This window comes from Pleurodeles waltl, chromosome 3_1 (assembly GCF_031143425.1).
Source record: "Pleurodeles waltl isolate 20211129_DDA chromosome 3_1, aPleWal1.hap1.20221129, whole genome shotgun sequence".
NCBI lineage: Eukaryota > Metazoa > Chordata > Amphibia > Caudata > Salamandridae > Pleurodeles > Pleurodeles waltl.
The window spans coordinates 395,512,669-395,530,833 of record NC_090440.1 but is presented as its reverse complement, the minus strand read 5'-3'; the positions used below and the strand labels follow the sequence as shown (position 1 = coordinate 395,530,833).

The following is an 18,165-nucleotide window of genomic DNA, read 5'->3' as shown; positions in this document are numbered from 1 at the left end:
CCTGCCAGGATGACAGGAAAGGAGCTGTACCCAGCCTCACTTACACTTCAAAGGGCTTTGAGTCCTGCACACACAAAGGAACCTGACACCAGGCCTGCCTGACTTTTGTCACCTCCAGACAGTTTGTGAAAGGGAATAATTTTCCAGAACTCGATGTGGGGTCAGGGGAGGGAGTGTTGCACCACAAATGCTGACACTAGACATAAATAAGTGGCTTCTCTTAAGGAAAAGGTGAAAATCCTGAAGTTTAGGTTCCTTCTGACTGTGAACTGTCCTGTACATGCCCAGACCCTCCCGTCCGTGATGACCCCCTGCACTAAGCTCCAGTGATACCTGCTCATTGCGTTGACAGTGACGACCGGCAATGAAAGAGCCGCACTTCGTACTAAAGTAATGACAGCCCGCAGTGACCACCAGTGCGAAGCTATAGCAAAGACCATCCGCAAATCCCAACAACTCTTCGTGCTACAGCAATGACAGGCCTTGACACCCCGTCTGCTCTTTGCGCTATAGTGACGACCATCTGTGGTGCTCTACCAGCTCCTCGTGTCCTCCCCCACTCTTCGTGCTGGACTTGGAAGGTTACCCTTCAGCAGGACTAACCTGGTCCCTCCATCAGACCAGCGTTCCATTGTAGTCAGCCTAAACTTGTGACTTTTCCCTGTCTAGCACAACTAAAGACTGTGAGTGGTGATTTGTGTTTTTAGGTGTTATTTTTGCTGAAAACTTTAAAAATGAATACCTCCAGTTCTGTTGATTGAATTGTTGTCGTTCTGGTATAATTTTATTTATTAAAATGTACTCTATTTTTCTAAATAGGTTTGGAATTTCGTCTGTGTTGTGCTTTCACATTATTACTGGTTGTGTGCTGCATAAACAGTTTATGCATTCCCTCTAACTTAAACCTGGCTGCTTTGTGCCAAACTACCAGAGAGTTAAGTACACATAAATTGAGTGACTATTGTGGTTCACCCTGACAAGGATTGTGGTTTTTGATTGAGTGGGGCCTCTATCTCCCTCCTCAACTAACAACCCAATTTCTTACACTGTTACTAACTAGAGCATGGCTTGCCATCCCTAGGCATGGGGATGTAACTCAACAAAGCATCTTTTATTTCTCTGTGCAAGCTCCTGTGGGCAGCTTTAAATATTGAAAAGTAGAATTTAGTAAGCAGGGGGGCTGGATTACGGGGGAAAGGAGGAGAATATGTTGCCTTGTCTGTGTGATGTGAAAGCTATCGGTAACATTCCATGTTTGAAATGTGTTTAATTGTGAACATGTGAACAAAGAGATAGTCTGTGATTGTGTTCATTGATTTACTTATTGCAACAATTTGTAAATGGAATTCATTATGTATTTTTAATGATTTGTCAGTGGTTTGAAAATATTGTTAGAATGCCATTTTTCAGGCTTTTGTTCTTAAATTAATAAATTTGAGTTAATCTGCCAACTAACACTAAAGTGGCCTGCAAGCACAGCATTAATACATCCCTGTAGTCCAAAATGGTACAGTTAATCTGGTACCCTGAAAAAAACAGTAGGAATCTATTTATGCAACCCAGAAAGCAGTGCAATAACTTTCAATTAATATTGGGTCATCCAACAAGATTTTTTAAAACACACTGTTGCAACTATTGAAAATGCACAAATACTTCAGAAGAGGTATTTTTTTAACAATTGCATGTTGTGGTATCCATCCACCTCTATTTATCGTTTGTCTCTGATGTAACAAAATACAATCCTCACATAAAGTACAAACTTGATCCCTTTGCTAGTGTTAGTGTGGCCTTGGCCTATCTATTTTATGTTAAAATAGTAATAATTATCCAGATTTCCCAAGATTGTCCATTGACAAAATTAATAAAAGTCTATGGGCTATTCTGGAATGCACATGTAATGGGAATTTCACAAAGGACAAAAACAAAGTCCATGTAAAGAAGTCCGAGAAGTGGTAAAGAAACCATGAGTATTAAATTGACCTGTGGTGCCAAGGTGAGATTTTCAGTCAATGGTGACTTAGTGGTTTCTTTTTTATTTGAAATGCTAACAGCTCTGTGTGCCAGTAATGGATAGTTTAGAGTTGAGCTAAGTGCCATATTTCAGGACCTTCATCTTGTTGGTATTTAGTTACAGACTATTCTTGCTGATCCAGTTTTCAGTGGTTAGAAAGCATTGTCTGAACATGCCGTTGTCTGATAAAGGTAACTTTAAAGTTTCAGAATTACCGGGTGCCCTTTGTGTAGTTGTAGCAGTAAACCCAAATTACCAGATCAAGTGGGGAGAGAGCTGGGATCGACGTTTAGCAGTGCAGTGTGATAGTGGAGGCCGAAAATAAACAAGATGTGGGTATTGAAGATAAAGGGAAAATATAGTTTAATTGGACTCTTTTGGAGAGAGAAGAACTAAGAAAGTCCCCTAAGATAAATGGCCATCTGGCCATCTCGGCTGCAATATTTCAGTCTGCCTGGGTTTCGAGGTGATCCCAAGTGACGATAAGATATTGTCCCATGACAGAGAAGGAAGCTGACTTGGACTTCTGTCAAAAGTTCATTTTTCTCAAGCATGTCCACAAATCGCCCCTTTTCAGGCACCATGTATTTGTCAGGATCAGTGGCATTATGTCCAGGACACTTCAGTAAATGTTTGAGTCATTAGGGACGGTTCCGTGTTCACATGATGAACTAAGAATGGCTGTGGCTAGCGTGAAAGCAGATTTGGAGTGCAGGGTTTCTTGATAGTGGCTGTAGCATTGTGGTCTGTTGAATATTCAGAGGTGATGTCATGCACAAAGTAAGATTGGGCGCATTGCTGTCGGTGTGGCCCTAGAAGAGAAGAGTAGTGAAGAGTTTGGAGATTGAAGGTTGTTCACAGATGAAGACATCCTGGCAGGGTGGATGGAACTCGTCCGTTAGCATGGCATGTTTAAAAAAAAAAAAAATTGCCTGGAGTGCTGAGAGGGGAATATTTCCTTAGAACTGGCGATGGTTTCCTGAAATTGGAAAGTACCCCAAATAGTTCCTTTGAGGGACGATTGGCAGAGATGAGCTTTGAGAATTAGGACCGTTTCTTGACTTTCCACATGATTGAGATTTTACAGTCTAAAGTTTTGTAGCTAGTACGTTGGGAAGTAGCATTTTATTTTAAGCAAGGACAAAAGCAGTAGCTTAATTCATTATGGGTAAGCGGCTTACTGTGGTTGAGGATGATTGTTGTAAGGGAGCTGTAGAAAGCTTAAGCAAAGGTGATGTTGTGGGGAGAAGGCATCTGTGTGCCTAACACAGTGGGAAGTCGTGGGCGGAAGTTGTCCTTCTTGCGGAGAGAGTTACCTTGAAGGGTAAGAAAAGAGGAGGTTTATGGACGAAAAGTTGTTTTGTGGACTATGTCTTTGCCTCTGACTCTCTCGTTTATATGACTCTCGAGAAAGGCCATGCAGTCCGGAATACTCCCATTGTGTAAGATGGGGGCTTCTTCATTTGCCACCCAAGTGTCCGTGATGAGTAGCCAGTTCGGCCTCTTCTCACTGATCATGTCACACATGTGATACCAAATACATTTCCAAGCATCGGACAACTATGGTACAGATGCTGTGCTTTCCCTCTACTCTTTCTGTACAGGTAAGCAGTCTGATTCCATGGATGCAGCGTGGGCATATTGATGCCAACGAGTATAGTCTTATAATTACAAAAAAGGGTTCACTTAAATATCCAGCCATCAATGATACAATAATGTTCTATTTATATTTCCTTGCTTTATTATCTTTCTGTTATGTGATTTGTCATATGATGCATCCAAAGCCAACACATGTTTTGTCCAACCAGATGTATTCAATGTAAATCACAAATTGAGTAAATTCAGTAAAGGAAGTCAAGCCCATTTTTGAATGGTTCACGTTAGACCGGTATCAACATAGGTCCAAATTTATAGGCAGAATTTAATTTTCTGTCTTACAATGAACATTTTTTAGAATTGGTAAACTCCTCTAACTTTGTAGTGTTATACAGAAAGTCATAGTAACATAATTCCATCATCTGCCGTGGGAGCAACATGTATATTTAGAATGCTGGAAGAATTAACGTGTGTTAGATGGGTGTATGTATATGGTATTTTAGTAGCGCAAACCTAGCCAAAAGGCAGGAAAGCACTGTACAACTTCAAATATGGGCTTAAAGTCACTGAGTGATAGGATAGGTGGGTGAGATATTGATGCTTAATGCATTGTAATGTGGTGTTCTTCAAAGACCTGGTCCTCAGCTGTAACCTAAATTGGAGTAGCATGTGTGTGTATGGGGGATGGTGTTTGGGAAGGTGTCCCGATGGATACTGGGATTTTGTTCCAGATCTTGAGTGCATAGATGGAACAGGCCTACTGTCTTTTATAACACTTCTTAATGTGTAGCCTGTTGGTGTTGTGGCTGTTAGTGTGCTGAGAACCATAAGAGATGGTCAGCTTGACTGCAAGATAAGCGAGGGACTTCCCATGATGGCTTTGTAATGATACAGGTGGTTTTGAAGATTATGTGGGCCATCAAGGAGAGCAAATGGAATTACTTCAGGATCGGGGTGATATGATCATATTTCTTTGGGCCCTTGATGAGACATGGTGCGGCTTGTAGGGTGCCCTTAAAGAGTGCCAGTGTGCAGTTCGGAAGGCCATGGAACATGGCATTACCACGATCTAAATGCAAGTGTACACTGCCATGAACTGCAGTTCAGCGGAAGCTTTCTGGGCATGTCTTCTTTTGTCAGCCAGGTCTCTAGAGAATTGCCAGTTTGGTCTCGTGTGTCACAGATTTGATATGAGTTTTTGGATGGGACTCTTGCATTCATGATGAAACAAATGACGGATTGCTGGGAGGTATGGGAGATGACCTAGCAAAGGAAGAGTTGTGTAAGTAAGGAATGGCAAGTGCTCATAAGGGAAAGCAATATCTGTCTGGTTGGGGCAAGGAGTGGAGGAAAGCGGTATGAGGGCATGGCTGAATAATTAAACCTGCTCTTAAATTGTGCACGGATTAGATTGAAAAAGAGTAATTGGATGGGAATTACAGAGTGGGATGTTATGTGTTCGGCGGTAAGTGGGAAACGGGGGAAGGTGGTAAGAGGGTGGTATGTTGGAGCTGTGAAAGGGGATATGAAGAGATAAGGATTTGGAGAGGCAGTGGGATGTGTCATGTGAAATAATCTGGGAAAAGTAAGCGGTGTGGAAGATTAACACCCCGTGTTTGAATGGTTTTCGAGTGGAGTGAAGGAGTTGGTAGAAGAATAGCAGAGAACGAGTACATTGCCAGTCTGCTGCGCTCATGCACTCCGTTTAACTGACCTGTTCAGTGAACAGGTAGCTGACGCGGCGACTCAGTGAGTTAAGCACCTGCTGCTAACCTCAGTGCTTGACCTGCGGATCTTGAGGCTGAATCCTGTGAAGGCGAACTCAGACTTTCATTCTCAAAGTTAATCAGTTGAAAACAACACAATGGGTTAACAGTAACTTCTGTAATTTGCAGTCCTTAGAATATGCTAAACTGTGTTGTTGCGTGCTGCATAAAAACGCAAGTCATTAGTATTTAACGTGCATTATCTTGCCTCTGTATCCAGTGACCATGAGGGCAGCTTGAATAGCTTTTACTTTGCGCTTTTGCGAGGTGAGTGACTGTAGCCGACCAGGCTGCGTCCAGCTGTGACTTGTGAATCCTTTGCATTGAATGCCTTGTATCTAACCAGACTGCCGCTGACTCTTTGCAGCTGTCCTGGATAATGAAAGGCTGACGGCGGAGGAGATGGACGAGCGAAGACGCCAGAACGTGGCTTATGAATATCTCTGCCATTTGGAGGAAGCAAAGAGGTGAGCAGCAAAGACTGCCCCATTGTAGTGGTGGAGGTCATTGTAGCTATGAGCCGGGCCACTGGAATTAGAAAATTGTGCTGCATAATGGAGTACCTTTCTTGATAGTATTACTTCATTATTTTGTAATTTTTAAACATAAGACTGTCTGGAGAAAGATTTCGCCTCCTTAGTACCATCTTAACTAAATACTGGAATAAGTAACTGAAATATGACCTGTTAACCTTTGCGAATGGCCTTCCACTCTGCACCACTTTTTTTTTGTTACTTTTGATCCGTTGAGCTAGAAACAAAATGTATTTAGTTAAAGTCGGCAGATTATGTTGCAAATGTGGCAAATCAATAATTATGCAAAGAAAGTTGCAGCCGCAGAGTCACATAATTCCAGTGGCCCTGATTATGGGGGAGAGCGCAGAGAGAGATGCAGGCCTTGTGTGTCCACAGAAAGAGGACAGGCCTTGAAGAGGTACCATTCCACCTTCTTCCAGCATTCCTTGTGCCCATTTTGCTGCTGCCTTTTGCTTTGAAATGTTGGTTGCAATTTTAAGATAATCATCAAATGCAATTATAACACCTACTCCAAGTGTATGGATAACATGCTCATCCTCGGTTCAAGAGAGATGGGTCAGTTATGAAACAGTGAATAATAATGCTAACTGATTTGTTGTCTAGCACATCAGACTCACTTTTGGTGTTAATATTGTCCAGTTAAGGGACTGATTCACAAACCTTTCTTCCGCAAAGATTGTCTTGCACGTGTAAATTCAAGAGTAAGTCAAACCTACAGCTGTGGTAGGACAGTACTACGAACATAAAAAGGTTTGTGACTAATAAATGAGTATTACTTTATTAGTTTCATTGCATCTCGATGACACTGATGTCCATGACCCCGGATAATATTTGTAAAAATGTTTCTGTGCCACAGTTTGTGTTTTTCAAGAATGCACTCTTGTTCGATCAAACCAGTTGAGCTTTTCATACACTATGAAAAACAGAAGAAAAACAACATTTTAATTTTTCAAATCTTCGTCCTTAGTGAAGCCAGACCATGCATACTTACCCATGTTGTGTTTTCAAACACCACTGCGTTTCCAGGGTGACATAAAACATGTTTTTCTTGTCTGAGGGCACCATCCTAAATTCAAGTTGATGGAATAACACTGGACATATGGGTCTTTTCCTGTGGTGTGAAAACCATGTGCCCACCAGCCTGGCATGTCTAAGGTAGTGATGATACAGGAACACTTTAAGGACTATAATAAAAAATAAAATACCCCGTAACTCTTTCCGCGGAACCAGATTAGAAACAAAAGAAAGATAAATAGAGTCAAGAACAGTGAGTTTCTTTTAGGTTGTACTGGCTGTGTTTTATGGTCATATGGCTTGGATTTTCTTTTTAGCAGATGAATAGTAACACAGTAAGGTTACGAAGAGCCTGTAGTGAAAGGGGTCTCTGTTAAGGACAATGAATACCACCAGTGTTACTGCAGCACCGGAAGTGTATGCAGTGAGGGGGAAACACTTCCTCTGGTAACAGTCACACATAGAAAAGGGAGTCTGTACGAGAAGAGTGAATAGTCCGGTGTTGTGGTGTTGCAGCCATGCACCGTGGACTATTAGTCATTTTTTTTTGTAGCAGGACCTTACGTACCTAGAACCGTTTGGCCAAAGAAAAAAAGTGACACTACTTAAGACCGGAATGTGTTCATCTTTCATCTGATTGATGTATAATATTGTTCAAGTGAATCGAATAGCAACCTGCATTGTTCTTGAAAAAGGACACTTTATGTCACATGTTTAACACGTAAACAAGAATGGGAATCAACATGCGCACAGCTTTATTTTTCCACACTCTAACAGCTGACCATTTTTGTAACTGTGCTGTCAGAACAGTCCATGTTGTCATGCTGATGCTAGAGAATGTTCTGGCGGGATGTAATACCTTGTTCTGGAGGATCAAAAAAGACCAGAGATTGAAAAATGCAGTAGCTTTCAGGACTGCGCTGCTCCCTTCAGTGGAAGGCCTATTTTATACCAAAGACCAGTGTGCTGTACTACCTTTTATAACTTTGGTCACAAATTACAAACAGGTGTTGCATTTCTTAACTGTGGGCGTCTTCGATTTCTTTTGTGGAGAGTAATAAGACCTACGTTTTAGACATCTGCATTTTGACACCTTTCTCATATTATCATGCGTTGTCTAAAGGTTGATAAACAGTTGCAGTGTGCAAGTGAACCATGTACGCATGTTGCTTACAGCTGGGTTTAGTCTTGAATACGTTCGAAGTCCTAGCTTCTACAGGATGGAAAGTCAGTAGGAGCTGCCTGGGGGAATGGCCATGAGGACTTTTCTGACACAAATCTGAATGTGCCTTTGGTATATATTTAAAACAGCAATTTATAATAAGTCCGTCAAGGACAGAACAGAATGATATTGGGTTGAAGAAGATGAGGGAAGAGAGGTCTAGCCGTCAAAGCCATAGAGAACCATTTGGTCCCTTGAATCAGCCCTTAAAAGTAGAAGTCAGCAACAGTCGTAAGGCACTAATTTCAGAGATAGACAAGATGAAGAACAGAGGGTCACAGGCTGCTGTTGCTTGGGCGCGCAGAAGCCAGGTAGGCAAGCAGCACACAGACTTTGAGAAGTAGACTCATATACAGAGATTGGTAGCCAAGAACACTCTTTGGAGCCGGCCTTGATGGCTCCTGTTAGATACCAGGAGTAAATAGGCACTGCCAGAGGAAACAAGCTTTTGCAATGCAGTGGGCCTCGCATTTCTCTGAATTAGAGCAATTAGCAGTTGTAAACTCCGAACTGGACTTTTCTTGCCTCATTAAATGGAAAAAAAACGAGCAGGATTGTGCTACTAAACAAGCGAGATCGCACTGCGAAAAAAGAGAAAAAGTAGTCCACAAACCAGACGGAAAACTGCGAGCCTCGTATATTTTCAGTACTTGGTCACTGTGCTCGAGGAGGGCTAACCACTGGAAAAGTCATGACGTATGCATGCCTCCCGCTAATGAAAGCAAGCAGATTTTAAAAGGCATGCCCACAAACCAATGAAAGACAGTGACGTGACGTGGGCGAGGCTCTGAGCCCTTTTCTACCTACTACAGCGTCTCGCAAGCGATACGCATGCACAAGCGGATGATACGCAGGCTCGACCCTAAAAAGGGTTTCCCAGAAAGATAACCACCTATTGCAGAAGTGTGTGAAGAAAGGGGGTGATGGGCTTGAATAATTCTGTAATCCACCAGCTTCTATTATTTACAAGGGGGCATACATCATGAAACTGAGGTCTATTGCCAGCGGCGTATTCCTCTCATGACTAAGGGCCTGATTACAACCTTGGCGGAGGGGGTTAATCCGTCCCAGATGTGACGGATATCCCGCCAGCTGTATTACGAGTTCCATAGGATATAATAGACTCGTAATACGGCGGGTGGGATATCCGTCACATTTGGGACAGATTAGCCCCCTCCGCCAAAGTTGTAATCAGGCCCTAAATGTATCCAAGCAATGTAGGGGTCGTGTACAAAAAAAAAAAACGACTGGCCTTTTCTGCTCTTATTATGGATAGTGTGAAGTGGAGGTCCTGATGTGACACCATCAATCATTGAAAATCAATACCACACTACCAACATTTCTGCACTGAGACATAAGTCTCACCATTGCAGTTCCGGTGGGCTGGTCTGACTTGTGAGGCCCAGTGATAGAAAGGACCGCAGTGCGCGTTGTAATGCCTAGGGTGGCATAATGGGATTTTGGTTGTGTAGTCCTTCTCCACCCTGTCATGTCACACAGCAAAAAATGTTTAGATGGGCAGTTTTTTTTTTTTTATTGCAGTGAAGCCCTTGTGCAGGAAGGTGAACTGAGGCCTGAAAAGAGAGCAGCAAGTGAATAGTGCTTCAGGTGGGAGTGCAGGGAGAAAAGGCCAAGCTCACTGTTTGTGGTAAATAGTGCATAAGATGGAGAGTACGTCGGTGGAAAGAATAGGTACGATTGCAGTTCGGATTTCCTTCAGTAAAGAAAACCCATATTGATTATAACCATGACTCCATTGATCTAGTTGTAATATCAACAAATCAATATTAATTTAGCTCTAAAACAGGTTAGAGACCCCTTTTGTGCTATTATCAGCAGCGTGCACAGCATGTATTTCTTTGAACCTGTAGTAGAACAGCTCGGATGACCTGCAGTCCTACAGCAGTAGTGGAAGATCTATTTATAACTATTGAGGATAGGTACAGGCGAATATATTAGTGCTGAGATGGAGGGTAGGGTGAAGCGGGTGACAGCTTCAGGGTATGTTACCAAAACGCGTTTTGAAAACACAGGATAAAACACTTGGTGCAAAATTATGCAAAACAGAAAAAGAAGTAAAATGCTGCTGGCTGCTTACATTGTAGTGAATCAAGACAAGTGACACAACAGTACCACTGAAACGGGAGATGGTGACTAGAGCAGTGGTGGCCGCCATAATTCTCAGGCGGAGGGTCAGGGTAATAAAATAATAATTTTAAAAAATGTACCTGTGCTCCTGCAGCTGCCGGCCCGCTGCACTCCTCTTTTTCTGGTGTCCCAGCAGTCCCTGGGACACTAGTACAGTTTCCCATGAAATCTTGGCACTGCTCTCATGCTATACATAGCATGAGATCAGCACCAGGATTGGTCTGAGCGGTTTGTTCTGTGCTCAGACTGTGCATTGGAGACTGTGCAGTTTCTCCAACCCGGCTGTGCAACACAGCTGGGTTGGAGAAACCGAAGTGCGCATGTGGGTTTGGCCAGCCTAAGACGGCCGGCCAACCTGACATGTGCACTCACTCCACTCCACCCTCCCATTGACCAGCCCGCCCGTCCATGCACATGCTGACTGAGCCAGCAGCTGAAAAATAAAATCATATTAAAATATAGTTTCATTTTTCAGGTGCTGGCTCTTAGCTAGGGGGCGACGCTCCTTCGCCATTGCAGAGGAGCCGCCCCTGGTAAAGAGGAAGTTTCAAGGATGAGCTGGAAGGCAGTGGAGTGAAATGTGAGTAGGCAAAAATGAGAGACAGGAGGTGGAGTAAGGAGACGCTTAAGAACGGACAGGAGAAGAGTTGTGTGGAAAGTAGGACCAACACTGCATGTATGGCCAGACCCTGGTAAACAGCACTGAATAATCAGGCAAGTGTAGCCGGTGAAGGGGGTCAGCCAGGTGACCTGTTGGAGCAGACTCTAAAGTACCGTCATGGTAGGAAACCCTTGCACGTGAAGATGCAGTGGGAGTGACCAAATCACAGGCACGGGAAGTGACTCAGTCTCTGCAGCTGCTGATTTCCTCGCCTGGCTCGGCTCTAAAAATTGTTGCTAGGAAACAGTGCCTTGTGGTGAACAAACGTGTAGTGTGTATGGGGAACACATTGGTAGTGAGCCTTCCAGAGGCGGCTGACCGTGAAACATAGACCTCCACTCTTCAGCGACTGATATTTGCCTACTCCCAGAGCACCGATACAGGCCCCTTGCACCCGTAACTCGACCATGGATCTGAAACAGGCCACAAATCTCTCATTAATGGGAGGCTTCGGAGCGCACGCTGTAGCAAGGGCAGATTCACGTTAAGTGCCCTTGAGGTGGCGGTATAGCCTTGTGTGGCAGGGACACGTAAACGAACGCCTCTGCCGAGAGTTGGTGGTTGTCCATTCAAAGGTATCTCCAGCTGCACCAAGGCGCACGTTCGGAGGACATCTCGATTTTGTGGGATTGCAATACAGATAACTGCGTTTTCATGGTTATCGTATTTGTTGGCAGCTTGAAGGATTATTTATTTCTTTGAGGCTTAAACACACATTGGCTCTTGATTCAAAAAGTGAGCGGGAATGAGAAGGAAGCAAGCAAACAGGTTATGGCTGCTTGGAAGCCAGTGTGTCTTATTGACACGCAGACACACACGCACGCCCTCGGGGACAGCACAGGCCTTGACATTTCTCTGTACTCTCGGTAGTAGTTCTGCAGCGCTTCTCCTTCTAGACGTGGTATTTCAGAGGCGCCACTCACTTCGGGTGTTGTCAGACTTACGTGCACTTTCAGGTTCCCTCTTTTCAGTGATAGAAGTGAGCTAAATGTCGATGTCCAGATGTGTGCGGCCATGACGTTGTGCCTGTGGATCGAACTGTGTTCATATGCAGTCACTGAATGCCTTCCGAAACCAGATGTGTCCCTTGTAAAAGGGACTAGAGTGTAGTTCGATTTCATCTTTGTTCAGCAGAGATATATCCATTTGAAATATATTGCGTTTATACTCTACATTTAACTTGTGTGACAGTATTTTTTGGTACGCGCGTTTCTGTGAAGGGCATCACGGAACTCGGATAGCGATTTCCCCCTGGAATTGTTTTAACACTCACTCCCCTCATTTTTTCTATTGTTTCACAAGGTATTGATTATTGTAACCGACTTTAGAACAAGAGAGGCACACGAGGCATTATTGAAGATCGGGTGGGCAAATAGAACTCATGGTGGTAGGATGATGGGTGGCTAAGTAAAGGAAGAGTGATACATAGATGCCAACATGATGCTATGGCTGTCAGTTATATACCTTAGTGTCTCTAAGATCTAAAATCCCAGGGACTGTTATCACCACCAGCCCAATCATTCCCTTCCCCTGGTGTTGTCACCTCAAAGGCAGTTTGCATTTTTCCATGAGCACTGACAAGAATCGACCCCTTCATGAGACTGGGAGCATATGGTTGTTATTCTGCGTTGCCAACTTTTTGCCGAGAAAGGTGTTCTCTTGTGGTTTTCTATATTTTGCTCAAGATGCTGCTTTATGGAGTTGAGATTGTGCCAATACTGTATTAAAAACCCATTTATTTCCTGCTCTTTGGGGCAGGGAATGATGGAAGATATACAACCATCATCCATCCTTCCGTTACCTCCTACCGGTCTGTTGAGAATAGGAGGAGCCAGTTTATCACCGTCCATCCTTTAAAGCAGAGCTAGAGTGGTCAGTGATCACCGCCTCCCTTTATTCGCCATAGACCAAAGGGGGAACTGGAGTGATGCATGATGGTGGTATATCTTCCATCATGCCCTGCCTATACTGGACCGCAACAAACCTGGCGTAGGTGGCTAAATGCCAGTGGCTTACTGACACACTGATTTTGCGTGTGACTTGTCCATCACTGTTAAGCGCAGACCCATATTTATGTCATTGGCAGCTGCTATAACAAAGTGACTGCCACCTGAGAGCCTGTTGTTCGCTGTCTGAGTGAGAGCAAACATGTCGATCTGGGAGGAAGGAGGTAACGCCCGGAAAGGTAGCAATATGTCGGGTATTCTTTCTTCTGTGAAGGAGGACCATTGTGGGAGGTCGCTTTCATGGTACATGAGGCAGGTGAGTTAGGTTGAGGAAGACCATGTTGTGTTTACCCTACTCCCAATGATTCCTTAGCTTGGACAACTGATGCATGTGCCCAGGTTATTAAGAAGGGGTCATCAACTGGAGGGCATCATGACCAACATGAAGGCATGATTGGTCTGCTGTCGTTTTCTGTGATGTCACCTGAAAACATTTGATCGAGAACCCCAATATGATCCACTACACACCTGTTATTTTATATGTTATGGGCAAAAGCATTGCCTAGAATTTCCCATTTTTAAATCTCTTCAGTGAAGAGCAAATGGTGACTTAGCTCTACTTAGGAGATTGTGAAACAACATGTTTACAAAATGGATTCCTTTTAACGCTCTCATGAATTCCCTTTTTTGGCTAACCAGTAGTTCTGGCCTTAAAAGAAATGTTTTTTTTAATTTTATTTATCCTTCACCTGGAATTGGCATTTTATTTAATTCAACATAAAAATGAACACACTAGAGATATATTTATTCAGAATTGTGTTTGTGGGCGTGCCGAGTGAAGAAAAGAGGCCCCTCTGTTCCTGTACATAGCGCTTTGAGTCAGTGCAAGTGAAGCAGAATTTATCGAAGGTCAGGCTTCGAGGCAACATTTGCTGAAATACTGCTGTTGCGGTCTGTCTACATAGCTGACAACTAGCCCATGTCATAGCAGACACTTTAGTCAAAGTTTGTCGACGAATACCCACAGTAGCACACAGGAACTACAAGTCCCAGCGTTTTTCTTGCCCTGGGTGAAAAATCCGGACAGACTTTAAAGACACCTTTGTGACATGGAACTAGCTACCGGCTGCACACTGTTCAAGCTCGTATTTTGGCGAAGTGGAGAGAATTTGTTTTCTAAAATTCGATAAACATCGGGATAGAGCGTTCTTGCTGCCGTCAGGCAAACATCTGGTGGAGGCATGGTAGTCTGAAAAACTACTTTAAGCAATTGAGTGGAAAGGAGCGGGATTTGCAAGGCTTCTCCTTTAGTGGGTTTCCGGCTGAATAGCTTGAGAGTGACTCACTGCGGCATGATGGCAGAGATGTAGCTCGGTGCCCTTTCCGACTGAAATAAGTGAATTTGTCAAATTTTCCTCGGTTGAAGACGTTAGGGAGGGCTTGACAAATATTTGTTTTGGGAGCCAAATGCCCAGATTCTTTTGTTTATTGTCGCTTAACTTGCTACTTAAAATCCTTGTATACAAGTGTTGTAAACGTAAACAGGGCTGCAAATATCTTAAAAAAAAAAAACAGAAAAGAAAACGGTAATATTGTAACAAAATGTGACAGAGAAATTAGGAGAGCTCCTGCTTGCCCCTCAGGTCAGGAAAGTAGGAATGTATTCTGGCTGCACTTGTGAAACTGGGAGTGCCTTACACCTTGCTTCCACTGGAATAGTTTGCTCTGTAACAAAAATAATAGGAGAGGATTGCAACATGGCAAAGAGTTGAGTGCTGAAAATTGTGACCCTCCGGGTCATAATGGCATTCTTTCCAGTCCTGGACTTCTTGTGCTTACCTAATGCATTCTGTGTGTTGTAGCCATCTTTTGTTTCCATTAAAATAAACTAGCACACCTGAAGGACAGTTAATTGTATGCGAAAATGTAGGTTTGGAGACCTTGAGCGTAATGACCTGGAGGAGTCATGCTGACTGCGAAAGTGTTGATAGAGCGGGATTGTTAAATCATAATTTGGTCCTTTCCTGCCACATAATTCAGGTGGTCCTGCATATAATGAAAGCACTTTCATTTACTTTCTTCCTCTATCTGCAGCCAAAAATGTAAATGTTGCCATTTAGCATCCTAATTTAAATCTGCCATGCTAATTGCAATAGAATACCACTTTTACCACCCCAGCATCAGAATTGCTGGCTGGCTAACACAATACCCAAACAAGACAGCCAGGGAGGAGTAAAGAGAGAAATACACTAAAAAGTGTCACCGAAACATACCAAGAGTGTTCCAACAGTCCTAGTGTAATAAGGATGTTACGTTGGTCGGAATCGTAGTCATAATTGCAATAAGGAGAGACTAATAAAACGTATACTGTTATAATGTAAACACACTTATAGCTGTCTATAGTCCGACCTAAAAATGCAGTATTTTTACCCAAGGAATACAATTAAATCAAGCAAGGACATGTCAGAAATCTCCTTTACAAAACAGGCAAACATCCTAACAAAGTCGGTGGATTGTTTTTGAGACAGTGAAATTAAAGTTATTCAAATTAGAGTTGGAATAACTCTTGAAAAGCAAAAACACGTGCTGGATCTTCTAGTGACCACTTTCAACGATGGCAGGGCTCATTAAAGTGCAGTGGAGAAGCATGCCATTCTTAGCATTTTAGTGCTTAGAAAGTATAACATGACCCTAAAATCTCCTGGATGCCCCGAAATGATCATTCACATTTCCTGAGATGCATCAAAAAACAAAAATAAGAGAATGGAGTGAGTTGATGATAAATTGCCGTAGAATGCATTTGTTGTGTCATCTTTTCCCCTACAGAATGTACTGACTCAAATGTTGCAGTTACATAATTATTGTAATTGTATTGCCATCTCTGACAGCTAGTTTAGATTTTATACAGAGAGGCCATGACTGAAAGACCATTAATAAGGAATGCGAGAAAATGCTTGATGGCACTTTCTGTGGTAGAGCGGGTGAGAGAAAGGATAGTACTGCTGCCAGCAGCTAATGCTTCATTAAAACAGAAAAATAAAGCCTGAACACAGCATGGGCATGAACAAATGTAAGTTTATTTATTTGTGATGCACAGCTATAGATAGCAAGAGTTTTGTGGCATGCAATACATACTGACTTTAAAAAGAAAATCTGTCTAAACTTTAAAGACCACAAATGAAACTAGAAATTATTGAACCACAATCATTTAAGTATGTTGATTTACAAAATTATTAAAAATGTTTAAAAAAATAAAAACACAATAAGAAAGCCAGTGTATGCATGAGGACCACCTAAACTTACCATTGCATGACCATACTGAAGGCAGTACATTACATTGATCTATTGGTGGTCTATGAGCTGTAATGTTTTATAGTGTATACATGATATATTTTGATAGAAGCACATCACATTCTACAATGAAAACTGACTAAAATTATATCTTGGCATGACAGAAAGCTCACCAGTCTAATAACTGCAAATAAAGAAAACAAAAACTGGCAATGAGGTTCCAATTGAGCACAGGAAAAACAGCCAATACAGACCTATAAAATAATAATAAAAAAGGAGATTAAATTATCTGAACTGTCTTGGTACAAAGGCGTGCAGGCCCTTCATGTCAGATTGTAATTGGAGAGGTGGAATGAGCTTGTGCTCTCTGTCTCTGAAAACTGCAAGAAGGAAGTAGGAAACTAAACACAGCTCTTAGAAAAAAATACAAGTTTAAAACAAGCAAGCCACCTTGTATTTGATAGTCAATCTCTCCATCGTAAAAGCAGCTCTTAAAGTTAAGTGACCGCTAATGTTCCATACAAATTGTTTACTGTCCAGCCTCCCTCCGTTCTGAGACGCGGCTTCAGACAGTGATACTTGCAACCCAAAACAAGACTGCCCCCACCCCCAAAACATACCAGACAAAGATCGCTAGGGGAGAGGATGTGGTGTAAAGGGCAGAGCTGCCGACTTAGGAGCTGTGGAACACGGTTCAAGTCTCGGCGCCCGCTCAACATCCTGTTATTCCCAGCAAATTACTTAATCTCCCTATGTCTACTACAAATGAATGTGTCCTTGTATAATGTAACCGGTGGTGATGTAAAGCGCTCCAATACCTTTGTGTGGAGTTTTCCCTTCATAAAAGTGCAAAACCAAAAATAAACTCCAATACCTTTGTGTTGAGTTCATGCTCCATAAAAGTGCCCAAAAAAAACCACCATTAGCGCAAACAAACCAAAGTGTTCAATATTACAAATGCCATCAGAAACATGAAGCACAGAGTCGAGCCTAGGCAAACTAAAAAAATAAAATAGTGTGAAGAAAGGAACCTAAATTAAGGAAAGAGCAAGCCCACATGTAACAGGGGCAGTCCTCGTAGGAGGTTACAAAAATGGAGAAGGAGGGAGTAGTGAGCATTTGCACCAGTCAAAAGCAAGCATTTAGGAAAGACAATAAAACGACAGAGTTACAAAGATGGGCAAAACTTAAAGCCTGTATTCTAAATACAACACGTCTCGAAGAGACAGCGCAAGCGCTGCCTTAGTGATGCCTAAAAATAGCCAATATTTATCTGAGTAAAACAAGACCAAAATGACAAAAATCCACATACACAAGTAAAGATGCAGATACACTTGGTAGCTTGGCACGAGCAGTCAGGCTTATCTCAGAGACAATGTGTAAAGTTTTTGCATACACACAGTAACACAGTGAAAACACCGCAGAAGTACTCCACACCAGTTTAGAAAAATAGCCAATATTTATCTGAGTAAAACGAGACCAAAACAACAAAAATCCCCATACACAAGTAAAGATACAATTTTTTAAAGATTAAATCTTAGTAAAGCGCTTAGAAAAACAATAGCTCCAACTGGGGCTATCACAGCGTCTTGACGGAGTCGTTCCCATCAGTCTGATGCCACTTGCAAGGAGTGTGGGCTGGTCACGGAGTCACACGGACCCTAGGTACAGTCCTTCGAAAATGATGAGGAAACAAAGAGGTTGCATGGAGTCGAGAAGGTTCTTCTTGGGTGCACTGCAGCTCACTTCCAAGAGCCCAGGAGGTGGATTTGGCACCACTTGGCAAGTCAGGACTCTGAACAAGAGATCTGAGGTGCTGGCAGGTAAAGCCTTTGATATCACTGACCAGGTAAAGCCTTTGATGTCACTGGGACTTCTTAACAGGAGACAAGCTCGTTCCAAGCCCTCTGAGAACCTTTGGAAGCAGCATGTAGAAAGCAAAATCCAGTCCTTTCACTCTCAGGACAGAAGCAA

General features: G+C 42.7%; 1 protein-coding gene across 1 annotated transcript in view; it reads left to right on the top strand.

Moving 5' to 3' along the window:
* Window positions 1-18,165, top strand: part of IQGAP1 (IQ motif containing GTPase activating protein 1) — a 424,957-nt gene that overhangs the window by 36,018 nt on the left and 370,774 nt on the right. Inside the window, exon 2 of the mRNA XM_069222592.1 lies at window positions 5,741-5,840. Coding sequence (XP_069078693.1) covers window positions 5,741-5,840 — 100 coding nt within the window. The remainder of the gene's footprint in view (window positions 1-5,740; window positions 5,841-18,165) is intronic.